This window comes from Emydura macquarii, unplaced genomic scaffold (assembly GCF_026122565.2).
Source record: "Emydura macquarii macquarii isolate MOO-44397 ecotype Brisbane River unplaced genomic scaffold, CSIRO-AGI_Emac_v2 contig_746, whole genome shotgun sequence".
Classification (NCBI taxonomy): domain Eukaryota; kingdom Metazoa; phylum Chordata; order Testudines; family Chelidae; genus Emydura; species Emydura macquarii.
Window position 1 is genome coordinate 735314 of NW_027130883.1, and position 19604 is coordinate 754917.

At 49.5% G+C, this 19604-nt stretch overlaps 1 protein-coding gene across 1 annotated transcript in view; it reads right to left on the bottom strand.

The window, feature by feature from the left end:
• The window catches only part of LOC137149439 (IgGFc-binding protein-like), a 64581-nt gene that overhangs the window by 30026 nt on the left and 14951 nt on the right, over positions 1-19604 (bottom strand). Inside the window, exons 12-18 of the mRNA XM_067542956.1 lie at positions 18977-19575; positions 17485-18049; positions 16052-16635; positions 15356-15926; positions 13863-14062; positions 11010-11390; positions 8320-8539 (exon numbers count right to left, since the gene is read on the bottom strand). Of these exons, the coding sequence (XP_067399057.1) occupies positions 8320-8539; positions 11010-11390; positions 13863-14062; positions 15356-15926; positions 16052-16635; positions 17485-18049; positions 18977-19575 (3120 nt within the window). The remainder of the gene's footprint in view (positions 1-8319; positions 8540-11009; positions 11391-13862; positions 14063-15355; positions 15927-16051; positions 16636-17484; positions 18050-18976; positions 19576-19604) is intronic.

Here is a 19604-nt window from a genome sequence, read left to right on the forward strand (position 1 = left end):
CAACTGGGCCTTTGCGACTCCCACGGCCAGGTGCATTGTTCAGCAGCTGAAAGACACATCTGGAATTAATAGAGAGCACCTGGCGTGTTGCCAAGAAACCGCCCAGAGCCGAGATTCCCTGCTGCAGCCATTCCTCCCCAGTCAGCCCCTGAGGCTGGGCAGAAGTGTCCACCCATGGGCAGGTTCTTACAGCAGTCTTTGCTGCTGTTACACAGGCAATGTTGCCTGGTGAGTAGCAGGCTGGGCTGGTGGGTGTGAGTCCCCGGTTCTATTCCTGCCGCTGGTCGGGTGACTTTGGGTAAGTCACGCCCCTCCCCGTGCCTCAGTTTCCCCATCTGTACAAGGGGGATCATGATACTGCCCTGCTTTGTAAAGCACTCTGAAATGTACTGACGAACAGCTGTTGTTATGTATCTTTGATGCTTACTTTGCTTTCTATTAGCAAAGGACCCCACAGTCTTCATGGCTCTTCCCTGCGGGTACAGGGAAGTGGTGGCATCCCCATTATACCGGGACACCCAGGAAGTCTGTAGCAGAGCAAGGACTTGACTCCAGGGCACCTAACTGATGGGTTAGTGCCCTAATCTCTAGACTCCCCGTCTTCTGTTTAGGAAGAGTCATACCTAGTTCTTCAGCTGTGGCTCTCAAAGCACTTTACAAAGGCTGCCGCTATAATTATTCCTATTTTCTACACAGGGAAACTGAGGCACAGACAAAGGAAGTGACTTTCCCTAAAATCAACTAGGAGCACAGCCAGGATTAGAACTCAGGAGTCCTGAGTCCCAGGCCACATGACCTCATCCAGTCAAAGCACTCGGCAGACTTGCCAAAGACTTGCTGATACACATCTGATCCACGCCGGGTAGGATCGGGGGCCTCACAATCTGGGACACAAGCCAACTGCTTGTGAGCCGGCATCAAGAGGAAATGTCCTCTCTAGGGCGGTCTGTTTCTGGGGGTTTAGCTCCCTTCTCTTGGAGCAGCCTGGCTCAAGATCGGCCGTAGGATCCTGGGCGGGATGGATTACTTACAATCAGCCTCTCAAGAAACAGCAGCAGCTGCTGAGACAGAACAAGACACAGCAGGAGTACTTACCTCCAGCCCCTTTGACTTATCTCAGCAAAGGTGGAGCACGAGAAGGAGCTGTCCGTTTTGTCCCTCTCCCTCTGTCTGTAGCTCTGCTTCTGCTTCTTCCCTTTATATAGAGACCAAAAGCCAAATCCTCGTGATGATGAACTAACTGGGGAAGCGTCCCTCGGCCTCATTGGGACTGGATTTTCGCCATCACACGCTGGCCCGAAATGGGAAGTAGCAGCCTGGCCTTTCGCTCTTTGGATCCTCCCGCTTCATGGAGGCTTTGACTGACTCATGTTTGGCCATCAAGAAGCCAGCTGTAATCAACCAGGGGGAAAGAAGTGGGTTTATTGACTTTCCTCGGAAATTCCAAAGAACTGGCCACTCCCAACACACAAGCCATGTCAGTGTATGCCTCTTGCAGCTAAGGATGAGTTATTTATTGGATTTGCAGTGTTCTTGCAGCCATGTTGGTACCAGGATGTTAGAAAGCCAAGGTGGGTGAGGGAAATATCTATTATGGAACCAACTTCTGTTGGTGAAAGAGACAAGTTTACACAGAGCTCTTCTTCAGCTTGTCTCTTTCAGCAGCAGAAGTTGGTCCAATAAAAGATATTACCTCACCCACTTTGCCTCTCTTATTTATTGGGTTTCAGGACACAGACAGAGTTAACTAGCCCAGGGCTGGCCAAGCTTGTGAATTTCAGACACACTAACAGCTGCCCAGTTGCTTAGATCCAAAAGACGTTAGGGCCAGGAAAATTGAGCGGCGAGTTTCTTAATGAGCCAACCAGGCATTCAGGAATCTGCCCAGGGGTCAAGCTGGGATTCCCCTTGCATATGCGGGTAAAACTGGGTGCGGTTTAACATCGGGGCAGCCCAGAGCCAAGACTATCTGGTGGTTATTTGCCAGAAGAAAGTGGAAACAGATGCTGGCCCTAGGGAAAAGCCTAGTATTATAAACAATAGTAATAGATTTTAAAACACAAGGAAAACAAATGACAACAAAGTGTAAAAAGTGAAAAGAAAGAAAGAACTAGGGAAGGGAAAATAAAAAATACGGAAGTAGCAAAAAGTTCAATAATTATATGGTTCAAGAAAAATAACAGACAACGTTTAAGCAGGGGAATGGTCCTGCTATTGTGGGGAATTTTCCTGGCTCATACACTACCCCGGTGGAGTTGGCTAGTCCTGGCTCTCACTCCCTTTACCCAGAGGCCTGCCTGGCCTCAAGGACCCCTCTCCCACTCTCCCATGCAGCAGAGTCCTTGTAACCCCAACAAGGCTGGGCCCAGGATCCCTGGGGGGCTCAACCCCCAACCTTGTCGGGGTTACTTAAGGCAGGGGCTTGGGTGTCCCCACTCCGGGGGGCTCTCTCTGCACTAGACAATTCCCTGACCCCACTGATCGCTGCATAGATTCTAAAGCAAATACAATTTATTCAACAGCAACCAATTAAAAAAATAAAGAAAAAATGGGAAAGGTTCAAGGAAAACACCTCACGCCGCCCCGTGAGCCCGGGGACACCACGCACAGCGTCTCTGGGGTACAAGGGATGCTCGCAGCCTGTTCCTCACATGCCCCAGGCTGGCTGCCCAGGCCCTGGCTGTGCTGCAGGGATGCCACGGGTCAGACCCTTGTTCTGGGCATGATCCCCCTCCCAGTCCAGCCTGCCAGGCCTCTTGGCTGGTGGTGTCTCCCTGCATGGAGCCCTCTTCCCGGGTTCCCCTCACTCTGCCCCATGTCCCAGTACACTTGGCTCAAGCCCCAGCCCCAGAGCAGCTGCTGCTTTGCCTCCAGCTCAGCTCCCTGGGTTGCTCCTCCAGCCCCTCTGCAGCTGGCTGCTGCGGCTCTACTCCTAGCACAGCTCAGCTCCCTGGGCTGCTCCTCTGCTTTGCTCTGGGCCTGGGCCTGGGCCTCCTGCTCTTTCTTTCCTTAGCTGGGCCCCACTCTGGCCCAGGCAGCTCCAGCTTGCACAGAGGATGGTACCCCACCCCCCTGGCCTCCTGACTCCCTCATTGGCCTGCCCGCCCTGTCAATCAGGCTGACTTGGAGCGTTGGCCTCTCCCTATTGGCCCTGGGGACAGTCAGTCTCAAGGTCCTGATTTCTCATCGACCCTTTCCCTTTGGTACTGGGAGATGCCAACCAAAAAACCTCCCCTCAGTGTCAGTGAGGGGCCTGGACCCCTGAAACATTTTGCTTCAAACCCTCTATTTTCCCTTTTGTCACTAACAACAGAAACAGCCCCTGAGCCTGACACTGCGGAAGCCCAGCACCCCAGAGGGTCACCTGGGTCGCCTGCCCCAAAATCCGGCGCTGTGCACGGGTTATTGGGCTCCCTATTGTCTTTTTGATTTTTCCATTGATATGAAATGCTTAATGAGGGATTCACGTCGGCTATGGTTAGCGGGAGTCCTTCCTTGTTCTAGGTTTACTTTTTTTACCATGCTTTGTAATGCTTGGTTTTTATTTTTAATTTTGCTTTTGGATTTAACCATGTCTTTTAAAAAAAATTTTGTTTGTTTGGTTTTTTTTAAGTGTCTTTTGGAGGGAATTTAATCGATTTTGTGTCCCCATAGCAGAGGGTTTCCAATTCTCAATTTTCTTGTCTGCCTTATCTGCTTTTTTGTTAAGGGAAGTGATTGCTTCCTGACTTTTTGCCAAGTACAGGCAGAAGCTATTACAAGCATCCCACAGCAGACACACTGCTGCGGATTCCTTCTTGCTGGAGCTGGAAGGGTTATATACCACCAAATATTATGCCAATTTATTCTCTAAATCTGAGATAGTATGGACATCGGCTAGGACTTGTTCTGTGCATGAGCTGTGTCCAAATTTATGTAGTATATGGGAAAAAGGTGTATCTTCCTTGATGAAGGGCAGGGAAGGTGGTAAATTAAGGTCTTCTGCAGAGGGAAAGGGGGTTTTGACCTGTTTTCTCCTAAACATTTTTGTGTTTGCAGTACAGTCTGGTACATTACGAGCTCCTACACCAGGGAAGTGGCAAAGAAAGGAGTTTGACACAGGGAAGCCCTTTCTGTGCACACAGTTTTGTCAAGAAAATTTTCCTGCACAGATTCTCCGGGCTCCAATGTGTAAACAGCGCGCAGTGCGAACTCCTAACGTGTGAGTAACAGGGACCGTCACGTAGTACGAGCTCCTTCATGTGATGACTGTAGTTATAATATTGGCACAGCTACAATGCCCTGCCCATGGTAATTTTCAAAACGAGGTACCTTTCTTAATGGTGTGCACACCAGATTTATCCCCTCTCCAGAGCCCAGGGCACGACATCCTTCTCCCTCCGGCCCATGGGGAAACAGATACCTTCCCCTAAAGCCGTGGGGGTGAGGATCCCCCTTGGCTGGGGCTGGTGTATGATCTCACACTGCGGGGAAGGTGACTCCTGGGACTGATACCCTGCTCTGCACAAACCAGTACTCCGAGTGACAGGACGAAATTAAGAGGGGGAAACTCAAAGCAATCCGAGAAAATCTTCCAAGCAGTGCGATCTCTGTCTTAGGGCTTGTCTTCACTTACCCCGGAGTTACGTGAGCTATGCAAAAAACTTGTGTAACTCCCGTCGACTTCTCTGCTTCTGTTCTGTGTGCCGTTTTCACTGCACTGCACTAACGGGAACTGTGTTCCCGTCGATGCAGCGCTATGCCACTCGAGAAGGTGGTCTTAATACGTGGATTTCTGGATCGACTGAGCGGGTCTTCACTGACCACTCAGTCGATCCAGAGAAGTCGATCTGATGGTGGTGAATTTGCCACCATCAGTGAAGACATAGCCTTAGACTGTGGAACAGCCTCCCAAGATCTGGGACTTTTAAAAGGACACTGGACCAAACATGCTGTAAGGAGCAGCCCAAGGAACGTTGGTAGAGATAGACTGAGACCGGCTAATCACAGAGGGTTTTTTCTCCTCTAACTTCTCTCATTCCATCCCACTATTCTGGGTGTACAAATTCTGGTACTAAAGACCTGGTGCCTGGATCCCATTGCATGGGATTGTGAGTTAGTGCCCTGACGTGCAACTCCTCGTGGGCCAATAGTGTAGATCCTTAGTACAGCTGTTTGCAGGTGCCTGTGTATTTAGCTGAACCCTTGCACCCAATCCATGATTCCATCCCCACTATAACATGAGCCTGGCATTCTGGCACTGCTGTCCAAATGTGTGGATCCCAGTGTGCCTGTACTCACTGGGAGTGCCTGGCACTCACACCCTGCTATATTTATCTCCTTGTGCTGGTGCCCTGGTGTAATGACGACATTCTGCTGGGAATATGAATCCTGCCCTGGTGGTATGAGTCACCTGGTGTGATGGTCACTCTGGGCTGTCAGTGTGATTCCTTCATTTTTGAATGGAGTGATGTGATAGCCGTCTGCTGTGGAAGCTCTGTGGAAGCTTGAAAACTTGTCTCTTTCACCCACAGAAGTTGGTCCAATAATAGATAATCCCCTCACCCACCTTGCCAATAAATAACTCATCCTCAGCTGCAAGAGGCTTATTAACGATCAAATTGCTGACATGGCTTGTGTGTTGGATCTGCCGGTTCTTTGGAATTTCAGAAGAAAGATCCCGAAGGAGAGTTCTGTGGAAATTGGAAAGCTTCTCTCTCTCACCAACAGAAACTGGTCTAATGAAAGATATTACATCACCCACCTTGTCTCTCTAATGTGAATCCTGTCAGAATGGCCCTGTTGGGTGCATCCTAATATACCGAGAGCATGAATCTTGGCCACTAGAAGAGAAGTGTAAATCTTGATGCTAGTAGCCTGCAGTTTAGATCTTACTCCACTCAGAGCCTGGGAGTTTTAATTTTGGCACGTGTATCCTGACTATAAGCGGTAAAATGCGAGTGACTTACAATACATGAAGTGCAAATAAAAAATGCAGTCCCGATGCGTAGAACTAAAGTTGTCTTAGTTTTTTCATTTGTTCATACTATAATTATATTGTAAGTATTATCATGTGGCTACATTTTTTATTCTCGATCTTTATGTTACAGTTGTACTCCACAGGATATTTAGGTCGTATTTTAATTTCCCGCCACTCTGGCCTTGGTCCCCCACTTTTACGAAGTTTACGGCATCCCTGGGTAGGTTGACAAAAGCATTCTTCTGTATTAGATCTTTCTCTGCTAGTTTGAGGAGCCCATTTTTAAACATTTTTTCCCTATGTAAGTACTTATAGACTGGAATCAAGTCACCCCTTAACTTTCTCTTTGTTAAGCTAAATAGATTGAGCTGCTGGAGTCTCATTAAAAAGGCTTGTTTTCTAATCCTTTAATCATTCTCGTATCTCTCCTCTGAACCCTCTCCAATTTATCAACAGGTTTCTCGAATTGTTGATGCCAGAATTGGACACAGTTTCAGCTGCTCTGTATCCACAGTATCCAGATTATCCAGAGCACCAGTGCCGAATACAGAGGTAAAATGATCTTTTCAGCTTGTCTGTGATGAAGATAGAATCTGCTATTGGTCCTGTTCTTGAGACATTCTTGCAGCTCTTTGCTGAAGTCTCTCCCACTCTGTCCCCAGTGATGTAGCCAGCTTCGTAACTCCTGCATCTTTGCTATCTTTCTTTTCCCCCTCAAGATCAATGTTGTACCCAAGTGTAGAAGGGGTGGCCTGTCCCTCCCTGTCACTCTCAGAGGGAGGCCACGCCCCACCTCGGCCACACCTGTGTGGGCAAGCTTTAGGCAGGGGACTAGCTCTCTATAGTCTGTCACCCCAGGCCCTCAGGCAAGGTGGGGCAAACAAAGAGCCTGTAGCCCTGGGGAGGTTCCACAGGCTGTGGTCAGGCTGTCACCGCAGGGTTGGGGTGGCCAGGAGGGAGGGGGACACGGGCTCTCCGAACTCCACCGCAACCCCGCCCAGGACCCTCACGGTGGCAGAGCGTTCTGCCACAGAGTCAGCGGGGCTGCAGATGCAATGCGCTGACAAGCGTTCGGGCTCAAGCACAGCTGGACAGAGGTCGGCTACCCCGGCTACTTCCTTTGCCCTTGTAACTGTGTCCCAAGTCATCGTCCACCTCCTTGGGGTAAATCGTGAGGGGCAGCCCCATCAGGCCCTCAGCATCGCCAGCACCAGGCAGCTACTCCAGGTTGCTGGTGGTAGGTAGCTCCAGCAAGTTGCAGGTGGCAGGCAGCTCCGAACCTTCCATTTGAGACACAGACTTTTCTACCTCTTGGGCTAAAGCTTCATCCTTACTAATGAGTTTTACTAGCAGGATGCATTACTATAATTATTAACTATTTGTATTGTAGTTACATCGGGAAACCCCAGTCATGGACCGGAACTCCATTGTGCTAGGCGCTGTACAGACCCAGAATGAAAAGACTGTCTTGTTCTCTTCCAGTGAGTCAGGAAATTACATTAACACAGAAAAAAATAGGCTGCTAAAATGAAATCACTAGATAAGATTTGCAAAAATGAGTTTACTGCTTCACAATTATAGCTGCAGGTTTGTTTGTTTTTACTGACAATAAGAACAAAGTTTTTTTCTCATTAATTACACAAGATGACACAAAAAATCACAAAAGCTACAATTATGGTACTATGATCAATTCCTAGGGAAAATGGCAGTGCGGTTCACTTCGGGAAGGGTAGATGCTTCAGCGGCCAGGATTTAGACGTCACTAGAAGACAAAAACAGGAGAGGAGTTAGTCAGCCTCCTTTAGGAGAGGGAAGATGTCTCAATAAGAATCCTTTGCAATTAATTCATAGATTTCAAAGCCAGAGGGGACCATTATGCCATTTAGACTGACTTTCTGCAAAGCACAGGCCAGAGAACTACATCCACTGTTTCCTGCAGTGTGGAAAGAAGTACGCTACAATATAAGTGGATACTTTCATGATCAGTAACTTGTGGCTGGACTGCAGTGTATCTTTTAAATGGCTAGACAGTCCAGATACGAAGACTAGCAAGTGATGGAGAATCTACTCCACCCTTGAGTGAGTTGCTCCAAGGGTTAATTATTCTCTCTGTGGAAAAAGTTCCATCTTATTTCTGATCTGAACCTTTCCAACATCATCTTCCAGATGCTGAGACCTGTTCTGCCTTTGTCTGCTAAATTAAGGAGTCCTCTGCTATAAGAAATCTCCTCCCCATGGAGAAGACTGTCATAGAAAGATAAGCGGAAAGGGCAGCATCTGCAGAGCCACTCACCATCCAGAGAAGTCTCTGGCCTTCCAGGCATCGATGACCTCAGCCATGTTCCATGCAACCTTCCCACTGGGCAGCTGCAGGTCGTCGGAGATGTCGCCATTGAAGTTCCCGCAGGATGCACACAGCTTGTTAGCCAGGCTCTCACTGACCCTCACTGTCACCTCCCCGCTGGGCTTGACCAGAACCTGCAGTCCCGAGGCCTGGACCACGGCCACGCTGCCCTGAGACTCACTCAGTGACACGGCATTGGAGACATTCGCCGGCAGCTGTACCGGGCGCCCGTTCACCTGGAACACACACACATAGGTTAGAGGAGAGCTGGGGAACGTGGGGGTGAGTGGCAGGGGCTGAGCTACCGTCTATAGGCCCCATTACATGGCAACAAGGTCTAGAGTCTATGGCTCACACTAACTGTCAGTGGGGTCTAGCATCTACAGGCCCCATTACAAGGCAATGGTCTTAGATTGGGAGGTGCAGAAAACACTATGACGGACTGAGGAGCCAATCAATAATCAGTGCCCTGGAGAGCCAATTGTTCCGATTCTCTCAATATCCGATGAAGGTGCAATCATTTGCACAAGCAACCTGATTGGCTAACATCCCTCCTGCCCTCAGGGTTATCGACCTATGAGCAATAGTGTCTTTTACTGGGAAAAGTCCAGAAGTCTGGAGACTTTATGCAAATTACTCAATACCCTCATTTTCATATTTGATGACGTATACATGCCCTTGTTTGGATAAATGACAGCAGCCGTTCAAGAGAGACACAAGGTGGGTGAAGTGATATTTTGTATTGGACCAACTTCTGTTGGTGGAAGGGACAAGCTTTCAAGCTACACAGAGCTCTCCTTCATGACAATGTCACTCGAAAGCTTGTTCCTTCCACCCGCCGGTGTTGGTGCAATACAGGATATCACCTCACTCACCTGGCAGGGGTGCCAGGACTGGAGGGCCAGGGGGCCATGGCCCATCCCTTTTAAAAGTGGGAGAGCTACACCCTCCCATTTGTTACTGGCCTCTAGGGCAAGTGATTGGGAATATGGGCCGGAGAGCAGCGGGGCCTCAGGGAGAAGAGGCAGCGCAGGGGCGGGGGAAGAGGAGGCACAGGGACAGGAAGGGGCTGGGTGGGGCCACAGTACAGGCACTGCTGTCTCCCCAACTTCTAGGGAGCTTCCAGCACAGCCACCATCAGTATCCTGGGACCAGCATGGCTACAACAACACTGCAAACAGCTGTTCAGATTACTAAGGTCTGAATGTGACACCAGGATACTCCCTCTGTCCCATGGGGGCAATTTTTTCCCCCAATGGGTAGGGCCCCCCCATGGAATGGCCAGGTGCCCCAGAAGGAAGGATCTCTGCCAGAGAACCTCCTGGGTCACAGAGTCCCTTCCTAAAGTGGTTCCCTGGCTCTCCTCCAACCGTAACGGGGCATGCCGCAGAGGGTGCTGGGAGCCAGGACTCCTGGGTTCTGCCCCCAGCGCTGGGAAGGGAGCGGGGTGTAGCGGGTTATGTAAGGGGTCCGTTAGCCCCTTACAGAGACTTAGTGGGTCTTTGTGGTTGGCATCTCTTCAGGAAGCAGGGCCCTGAGATGGACACAGCCCCCAGGGCCAGGGGAGAGAGGCCAACTCAGGTCAGCCTGATTGACAGGGCGGGCCGGCCAATGAGGGAGCCGGAAGAGTGGGGGGAGTCCCGTCCTCCGTGTGAGCTGGAGCTGCCTGGGCCTGGGCAGCGCTGAGGGAGCTGAGGGCAGAGCAGCCAGTGGCTGGGAGGCCAGAGGAGAGGCTGAGGGAGCTGAGCTGAGCTGAGCTGAGCCAGAGGGGATCCCAGAGAGCTGAGCCGAACCAAGCGACGCAAGAGCTGGGGCTGGAGCCGGGTGCGGTGAGCAGCTGGGCAGAGCCAGGGGGACCCTGGGGGCGGGTGGCCACTGCCAGAGCCAGTGTCTGACTCTCTGCGTCCCTGCAGCACGGCCAGGCCTGGGCAGGGGACCTGCGAGGTGTGACACAGGCTGTGAACGCCTCTGACGCCCCAGAGACGCTGGGTGTGCGGCCCCCGGGCCGGGGGGCGGGGGTAGGTGTTTTCCTTTTACCTTTCTCCTCTTTTCTTTATTTTTTAATTGGTGGCTGTTTAATACATTGTATTTGCTTTAGACTACAGGTGATGATCAGCGGGACAGGGAAACGCCCAGTGCAGAGTTAGTACCCGGAGTGGGGACACCCAAGCACCTGCCCTAAGTGACCATGACAAGATTGGGGGTCGAGCCCCCCAGGAATCCTGGGCCCAGCCTTGGAAGGGGAGCCCTCCTGGTCAGGCAGACCTCTGGGTAAAGGGAGTGGGAGCAAGGACTCAGATCCTTTTGCTAGCCAACTGCACCGGGCTAGTGTATGAGCCAGAAAATAGTGGGGCCATTCCCCTGCTTACAGTGAGAACAAGAGGAAGTCAGAACTCCTGGGTTCTGTCCCCAGCTCTGGGAAGGGAGTGGGGTCTGGTGGGATAAAGTGGGGGGAAGTCAGGACTCCTGTGTTCTAATGCAATCTTTGCTACTGAATAATTGTTCAGCCATAACTTGTGTCATCCCCCAGAAGGGTTTGTGAGGCTGAATGAATTGATCTTTGTAAAGTTCTTTGAGCTGCTCAGATCGACCTCTGTTATGATGATCAATATCACTGTACTTTCTAGGCTTTTCCTCATTTCGGTGGCAGCTGAATGAGCTTCCTGCCCCTTCGCCTCAGTCTATTGCAACACGATCTTCTCTTACCCAGGTCTCCTTGTTCCTTTTCACAGCTATGAAGGCATCTTGGAAGAAAATGTAGGCAGTCGTCCCGGCAACCACTCCCCCATCGCAGCACGCCCTGACCTCCACTACCACTCTGAACCAGGAGGGAGCGCTATAGTTGCAGAGTGAGGTCATCTCATAAACTCCATTGTAGAGAACTCCTCCAGAAGCACCATCAAAGGAGGTGAGCTGGGCTCCAGGGACCAGGGTGCACCGGCCTTCCTGCTTCATGCAACCACGAACCCCGTCCTGGAGTGCACAGATCTCTTTGGCGGGGCAGCTCTGTGGCTCGCAGATGAGCCCGCCTGAGGCCTGGCAGATGCACTTCTCGGAGCAAGTGCTGGAGATGATGCTCTCCCCAGCCTGCAAGGAAATTCCCAAACAACTTTGTTACAGGAAAGCAGCGTGAGAAAAGTCTCACGATGGGAGCAGCTCAAAGAGTCCTTTGATTATTTAAATTACAGGAGGCAGCCTAACTAGGTTAGCGTCCCATTGTGCTGGGTGCTGTACATACAAATAGTGAGCGATTCCCTTGCCCCAACTGAGATCAGGATCTCAGAGTAAGCATCTTTGTCTGGCCAAGTGAGGAATGGAAAGTCCCACCATTTACTTAGCCAGTCCATTGTCACGGCATGCATGTATTATGTGTACTTGTCGCACATATAGGGCGCTTTTTATACAAAGATGCTTCTTCTGAGACCCTCTTTTATACACTGATACAAACAAATTGTTTATTGCCCTACTGAAGTGTGTAGTTGCCACCCTCTAACATGGGAAGATACCACCCTTTACCTTGCACAGGATGATCCAATCAAAACATCTCTATCATTTTGTCACAACATCTCTACCTATCACATTGACATCTTGGCCTTAGAGAGGAGTCAGTGTATCAGGTATGGTATCAGGATGTTCTGGTACCAGCTTTCTGGAATGTGCTTGCTGAGTGATCTGTGCCTAGCACTTATTTAGGGATGTGCGTTTTTGCAATACCAGCTCTGTTCTCGCCAGGTTCTGTGAACTTGCATGCAGGTGCACAGCCTGACTTCTGCTAACAGCAGAACAGCAAGGCTTGATGGTTACTATAGGTCAAGCCTCAGGCCTCGTACCTGGCCTGTTATACTAGGCCTCATTTCTCAGGCTTTCTACTACACTTTCTACTACACATCCCACCCACACCCCTCACAACCAGCTGGACCAGTTATACTTTTGGCCTTCGCAACACCCCTGGCAAAGAGTCCCACAGATTGATTGTGTGTTGTGTGAAGTACTTCCTTTTGTTTGTTTTAAACCTGCTGCCTATTCATTTTAGCAGGTGACCCCTGACATAACACAAGGATATGTGAAGGGGTAAATAACACTTCCCTACTCGCTTTCTCCACACCATTCATGATTTTGTCAGCCTCTATCATATCCCCCCTTAGTCATCTCTTTTCTAAATGAACAATCCCAGTCTTTTTAATCTCCTCCTGTGGAAGCTGTTCAATCCCCTTAATCATTTTTGTTGCTCTTTGCACCTTTTTGAATGTCTTTTTTGAGATGTCTAATATAATAATAATTTTGAGATGTCTAATATCTTTTTGAATATGTCTAATATGTCTTTTTTGAGATGGGGTGAGCAGAACTGCAGTATTCAAGGTATGGGTGTACCAAGGTTTTATATGGTGACATTATGCTATTTTCTGTGTTATTATCTATCCCTTTCCTAATGGCTTCTGACATTCCGTTCTTTTTTTTTACTTTTTTGAGATGTTTGTGTATGAATGGGGGGGTGGGAGGGTGGTGTTAGGGGCAACATTCAGGGAAGACCCTGAGTTAACTGTGCAGTGAAGCTGTCCCCCAAGGGGCTAGTAATTCAACTAGAGAGCAGAGAAACCCAGAGCTTACAAGCTGAAGAGGGAAAACTGAGGCACAAAGGTGACGATTTCTCCTAAGTCACTGCAGAGCCAGGAACTGAACCCTGGTGTTTTAATTCCTAGCTCAGTGTTCCAACTACTCTGCTATTGTTGCCTTTGAGAAGAAATGGGCATTAATTATAATAATAATAAATAAAAATAACACCCATCTCTTCTATAGCGCTTTACATCAGTGGATCTCTATGTGCTTTACAAAGCAGGTCAGTATCATTCTACAGATGGGGAAACTGAAGCACAAAAAGGGGTAGTGTCTTGCCCAAGTTCACTCAGCAGAACAACAGTGGAACCCTGGTTTCCTAAGTGCCAATCCAATGTGCTATCCACTAGGCCACCCTTTCTTCACCCATGATTTCAACAGAGACAAAGGGACATGAATCAATTGAGGCTGGAAATCAGACAAAAGTTGCTAACCATAGGAGGAGGGAGGTTCTGGAATAGCCACCCACAAGAAGAAATGGGTGAAAGCAACCTGACTAGATTGAAGATGTATCTTGAGAAGTTAATGAACGTCCCATCCTCTTCCCCATCCTCCAAGCCAGCCACTTCTCCTAACTTGGGTCTGGATTGGACCTAGGGCCCCCTACAGGGGAAAGGCTCCCTGTCCCATTCTCCATCCAATCTCATGGTTTTCCTGTGATGAATCCCTCGACATGGCATACAGTTTCATTTCCATGTGCAAGGATCACACAGGACAGGAGTTTGGACGCTCATCTAACCAAATGGCGTTGACTGCAGCAGAAGTTGCATGGGTGACTGAAGGCAGGACTTAGCTCTAGGTTTTTTGTGTCACGACACTGTGGGCACAGACACACAGTCACTACAGCTCCCATTGGGAAGCTGGGACAATCCCACAGCTACAAAGGCGTCAGATGCAAAATGACAGCATCGGGGACAACAGCTGGAACGATATCCCAGCACCCACCTTGATGTAGTGTCCATCACGCATGCAGCCACATCCTTCCAGGGATACGCATGTTTCCCCATTGAATGCGTAGCCGACGTCACACTGGCAGCCTTCAAAGCATTTCCCAGTGCACTGCATAGGGGCGAACAAGCCAGCACATGTGAAATCACAAGATCTAGTGCACAGCTCGTAGTGGCTGTTGGCTGGGCAGGTGAAGGCTGGAGAGACAGAAGTAAATGAGAGAGAGTGATGAAAAATGGATTCCACCACAGATATAGTTATTAGAGCTGTACGAATAACAGAGCCGGGCCAAATTGTTTTGGTAACAGAATTTTTGCTGAAAAATACATTTTTCATTTGGCTCAAATTCAATGAATATTTTCAGCTAAAAGAAGCATGTAGGTTTTTTTTTTTTAAATAGTTTTAAAAAAAATTTCAACTTTTTATTTCAAAACGGAATTTTGTCTGCAAATTTGGCCAATTAAAAACAAAATCACACACACATACACACAGAGAGCCAAGGGTGAAAGCCACCACCAAATAGTTGAGTTGAAATGAAAAACTTGGCCAAAAAAAGTTTCAAGTCAACCCCAATGTTTAAGTCAATTAAAAAAATATTTTTTGTGTTTTTCAGTTAAAAGGAAAAACATTCAGAAAAAAATGATTTGATTCCAAAGAAACCAGATTTTTGGGATGGATTGTTCAGTTTAGCCTCTGAATAAAAAGGTCCGTTATTGGTTCACCTGTGGTGAATAACTGATTTATTTTTTTTTGGTTCACTGGCTGAGTTGAAATGAAAACAAAAGGATTTTTATTTTAATTTATTTTTCAGGGTATTTTTAACCTTAAAAAATAAAATTGGAGTAATATTAAAATATGAAAAGTCATTTCAAATAAAAAAAATCAAATCGTTTCAGTTTTTCCAGATTTTTTTTTTTTGACCGAAATAATTTAGCAAATTTGAAACAAATTCACAAAACATTTTGGTCAACCTCAATATGCATTTTTGGGTGAAAAAAAAGTTTTTTTCTGAAAAACATCACCCAGAGGGGATAATTTATACTTTCTGGATTAAATCTCATTTGAGCACTAGAAGAGTCATTTTTCTGACTGCACACTGGAGGCTGGGTCTACAGACAGTCTGGTATGCGTTACCCCCCCAACGGCATGGAGCCCTCTAGTCCAACGCTGGCATATTAGGCAAGCATTGACTCCCATGGAAGAGTGCCCCCTACTGAGTCATTCACACCGCTCCAGGCAGCTCAGCATTTCCTAGCACAGCTCTGGGACACTGACTCAGAGTGGTGATTGTCTGGTTCTGAGGCTGTCTGCACTAGAGCAGTGACAGCAGCATAGCAACAACACTGCAGCCCCACCCCCTGCAGCTTGCTGGCCCCTCCTAATGGTATTTAGCTTGGAGATCTGACAAGCAGAGAGCTTGTGATACCATCTCATTAACTGCAAATACAGCGGAAGATAAGAGCAGGCTATAGCTTGTTTTGTAAACTCACGGCAGAAGGAGACTGTTCTCCAGGCGCTGATCGTGCCTCCCGCTGCCTGGCACGCAGCCACGTAGGCCTGGACACTCTGGCAGAGGATTTCTCTTGCTCCTTTGGCAGCACACATGTCATAGAGGCAGTGGTTGAAGTATTCGGCAGGGCTGACCAGTGAGTGACAATCTTTAAAGGGACCTGATGTAGCTGTGATCAGCCCACAGGCGCTCTCGATCTGGTATGGTGCTGTCTGGGCTGCATCACAGACAGGGCATCTCTCACCGCAGCCATCGGAGCACGTGACGCCATCAATGGGCACCTTCCAGGAGGCCCCGAACTCATCCACATTCTGGGTGTTATTCCCACTGGGGAGTAAGAAGTCATCGTTCTTCTCGCCATTGAAGTTGCCGCACAAGCCACACACGTGTCCCTTGTAGGAGCTCGGGATGGAGACTAGGATATAATAGGAGGAGTCGTAAAGAACTTTGAGGCCAGAGGCAGACTGGACAATGATGTTGTTCCCTTCTTGGTTGACCCAAAGGTTCCCATCGTCCATAGCCAGTGGGAGAGTGTAGAGCTCCCCGTCCACCTGTGCCAACGAGAGGGAAATTCACCCGTCACTGATGGGGACTCAGCAGCTGTGTCCTGGTTACACACACACACAATGTTAGTCACTGTAGGCTACAAAGAAAGTGATCTCAAACAAGGACTTACCGTGACTTTCCACTTCCTCCCCCTCTCCATGGTGACAGTGTAACCATGAACGGAGACCACCACCGTCCATGCCACTGACACTTGGCTCTCCTTTTCTACCACCACAGAGAAGTTTGCCAGCCGAGCGTCACTGCTGCAGACTTTGGCCAAGCTGTAAGTGCAAGTGCCTTGGAAATCAAAGGCCCGTCCATCAAAGGTCAGATAGTGATGTTTACCAGACGCTACACATTTGCCGCAGCCCATGGCATGGCAGCCCAGGACTCCATTCTCCACCCGACACTGCTCATTGGCTCCACAGGAGGCCTTCTGGCACTTGACAATCCCGTTGTCTTTGCACTGGCACCGCTCCTGGCAGGAGGCGCTTGAGTAGAACTCCTCTCCCTTCTTGTAGTACCTGCCCTGGTGCACGCAGCCGCACTGCACCATGGGGACGCACTTGTCTCCACTCAGGAGGAATCCAGCATCACAGAAACACCCTTCGGCACAGGGGGCATCACACCCATCCGGTGATGAGAGGCCGTGGCAAGTGGCAGGGCAGCCGCTCCCACACAGCTCGTAGTGAGAGTTAGGGGGGCAGGTGGGGCCTGCAGAAGAAGATCAGAAAGAACGTGCAGATGGAGGTAAGAGAAAGTTCTTAAATTAATATACCACTGCAAGAAAATGTGCAGGTAAGTGGAAAGAAATCTCTCTCTATTCAAATCACTTACAATAGGAGTTGGGAGCCAGGATTTCTGGCTCTGGGAAGGGAGTAGGATAAAATGGGTCAGAGCAGGGGGACTGGGAGTCAGGATGCTGGGATTTTATTCCCAGTGCTGTGAGGGGATTAGGATCTAGGGGGTTAGAGAAAGAAGGGCTGGGAGTCAGGGCTCCTGGGGTGTATCCCAGAAGTAGAAGGGCGGTGGGGTCTAGAGGGTTAAAGCAGTAGGGACTGGGAGCCAGGATTCCTGGATTTTCTTTTGGACTCTTGAAAGGGCGTTTGATTTAGTGGTAAGAGCTGCAGACTAGTGTCCCCAGTTGTGTCTGGAATTCTGGCAGTGGGCTGCACTGTATTGTTTAGTGATGGAGGAGTTGGAGTCAAGACTCCTGGGTTCTCCCTCTGGTTTCCCATGAGACTTTGAGCAAATTACTTTAGTTCTTGCTGCCTCTGTTTTACTGCAGGCTGATGGGAAGGATAACTAGTGTTTGCAAAATATGTCTAGCTGCTGGGAGAAAGGTGCTGGCAAGGGGAGAGGATTATATTACTACCCCATAAAGTTAAAGCAGAGCCGAGGAGGTGACCCTTACTCTCAGTGACATTGGAGGAAAACTACTGCCAGACGGTAGCTGTGCAGGGCCCCTGACACATGGCTGAGCTGTTCTGAGCTCACCCTGCAGAAGGTGCTGCACATACACACTAGCCAGTTCATAAAGTGAATTCAATTAGGAACACTCACTGCAGAATGAGGATGATCTCCACTGCCCTGTCTGGATGCCCTTGGCCTGGCAGGCCTTCACATAGGCGCTGATTGCGCTGCATAGAGCATCACGGTAACCCTTGTACTGGCAGGTATCAAAGACGCAGTCGTCAAAGAAGGGGGCTGGGTCGATGACCCTTTGGCACTCTCTGAATGGCCCGTCTCCTCTGGTGATGACCCCACAGTACTGGTCTCCTTTGTAGGTATTTTTCTGAACTTCACTGCAGACTGGGCAATCCTTGCTGCAACTGGGCAAGCACCCTGGGACCTCCCCCACCTTCCAGCTCTCTGCAAACTGGATGGCGTTGGCTGCCTGGCTCCCATCTCTCATAGTCAGGTCGTCAGTGGCAGTTTGGTTGTTGTTGCCGCAGAGACCGCAGAGGGCATCGGTGTAGGTGTTGGGCACAGTGACTCGGACCAGGCTGCTCCAGTCAAAGGTCACCATAAGGTCGAAGGCGGTCTTGATGAGGACATGGGATCCACTGATGTAGGCCTGGAGCTTCTCCTCATGGTAGAAAGGCAGGTCCATGAATACTCCGTCCACCTGGAAGAGATATTGAAGGGCTGGGGCTTAATTCCAAATGAACACCGCAAGGAGGGGGCAAGGAATGAGGACTCCTGGGTTTCATCCACAGCACAGCTCTGGGAAGGAGTGGTGTCTAGTGATTAGAGCAGGGGGTCTTGAAGCCAAGAATTCTATTCTCTATCCATTGTTCTGAGAGGGGAGTGGGGTCTAGTGGTTGGGGGTTGGTTGGTTGGTTGGTTGCCAGGATTCCTGGCTTCTATTCTCAGCTATGGGAGAGGAATGGGGTCTAGTGAATTAGAGCTGGAGGGGCTGGGAGTCAGGACTCCTGGGTTCTATTCTCTGCAAGGGGAGTGGGGTGAAGTGGTGTGAGCGGTGTAGAAGGACAGTTCCATAAAGACGTGTGAGGGATGGTCAAGGTCCGAATTCCCAGTTACACTGACTCTTTCACACCACTTGGACAGTGTAAATGCAATTTACTCCACTTGTGTGCTGTCAAAGCACTGTAAAGAGCCTTAGCGCAACAGAATTCAAGATCAAGTGCCTTAGTGGAGGAAGCTTTTAGGGCTGTTAGTCAATAGGGCCAGTACCCCAGCTGGTGTCAATAACACACAACTCCACTGGAGTCAATGGGGCTGGATCCTCAGCTGATATGAACTGGATGTTGTGCTACTGGAGTCAATGGGGGCTGATCCCCAGCTAAATTAGTGAGTTGTTTGAATGCAAATGAGTTAACTGGCATAACTGCACTTAATGGGAGGAGAAAATCAAGCATTATATTTTCACGAAGAGGCACTGAGTTATTCCCCACACGCCCACCAGCAGCTCAATGTACAATGGAAGCAAGGTCTCAGTTCCGCAAGATGGACAGATATCAGGGGCAACATATCAAGAGCAAGAATTCCTGGTCACATCAATCCGAGTAGCCCTGTGGCTCTGCAGCCCTACCTTGATCTTGCGGGGATATTGTTGGCTGACAGTGATGTTTCTGCCGTAGACCTCCAAGGTCACCACTTTGGTGTAGGACACGGCTTTGCTGCCACGGTTGTTGTTCTCCACCTTGATGTTGAACGGGGTGAGCGTGGGGTCCTCGGAGCAGACCCCAGCCAGCTGGTAGATACAAGTGCCCATGAAATCGTACTTCTTCCCATCGAAGGTGGTGTAGTGAGGGTCCCCGGAGGCTGTGCAGGTGGAATAGCTGATTGCATGGCAACCACGGACCCCATTGATCACGGCGCATCTCTCGCTGGCCTTGCAGTTGGTCTCCTGGCAAAGCACCATGCCCAGGCTGGGGTCACACCTGCACCAAGAGTTGCAGTTCTCATCGGCCCAGAACTCCTCATTGGGTTTGTAGTAGCGGCTGTTGTAATCACATCCACAGCTCCCCGCAGGAATGCACTGACCAGCACTGAGTACGTAACCATCGTTACACTGGCAAGTCTCCACACAGGGCGCCTGGCAGGAAGAGTTGGCAGTTTGGTCGGAGCAGCTGGGCGGGCAGGCATTCCCGCAGGCTTCGTAGTGGCTGTTGTCAGGGCAGTCAGGGACTAGAAGAAGGTCAAGGAGGGGGAGATTT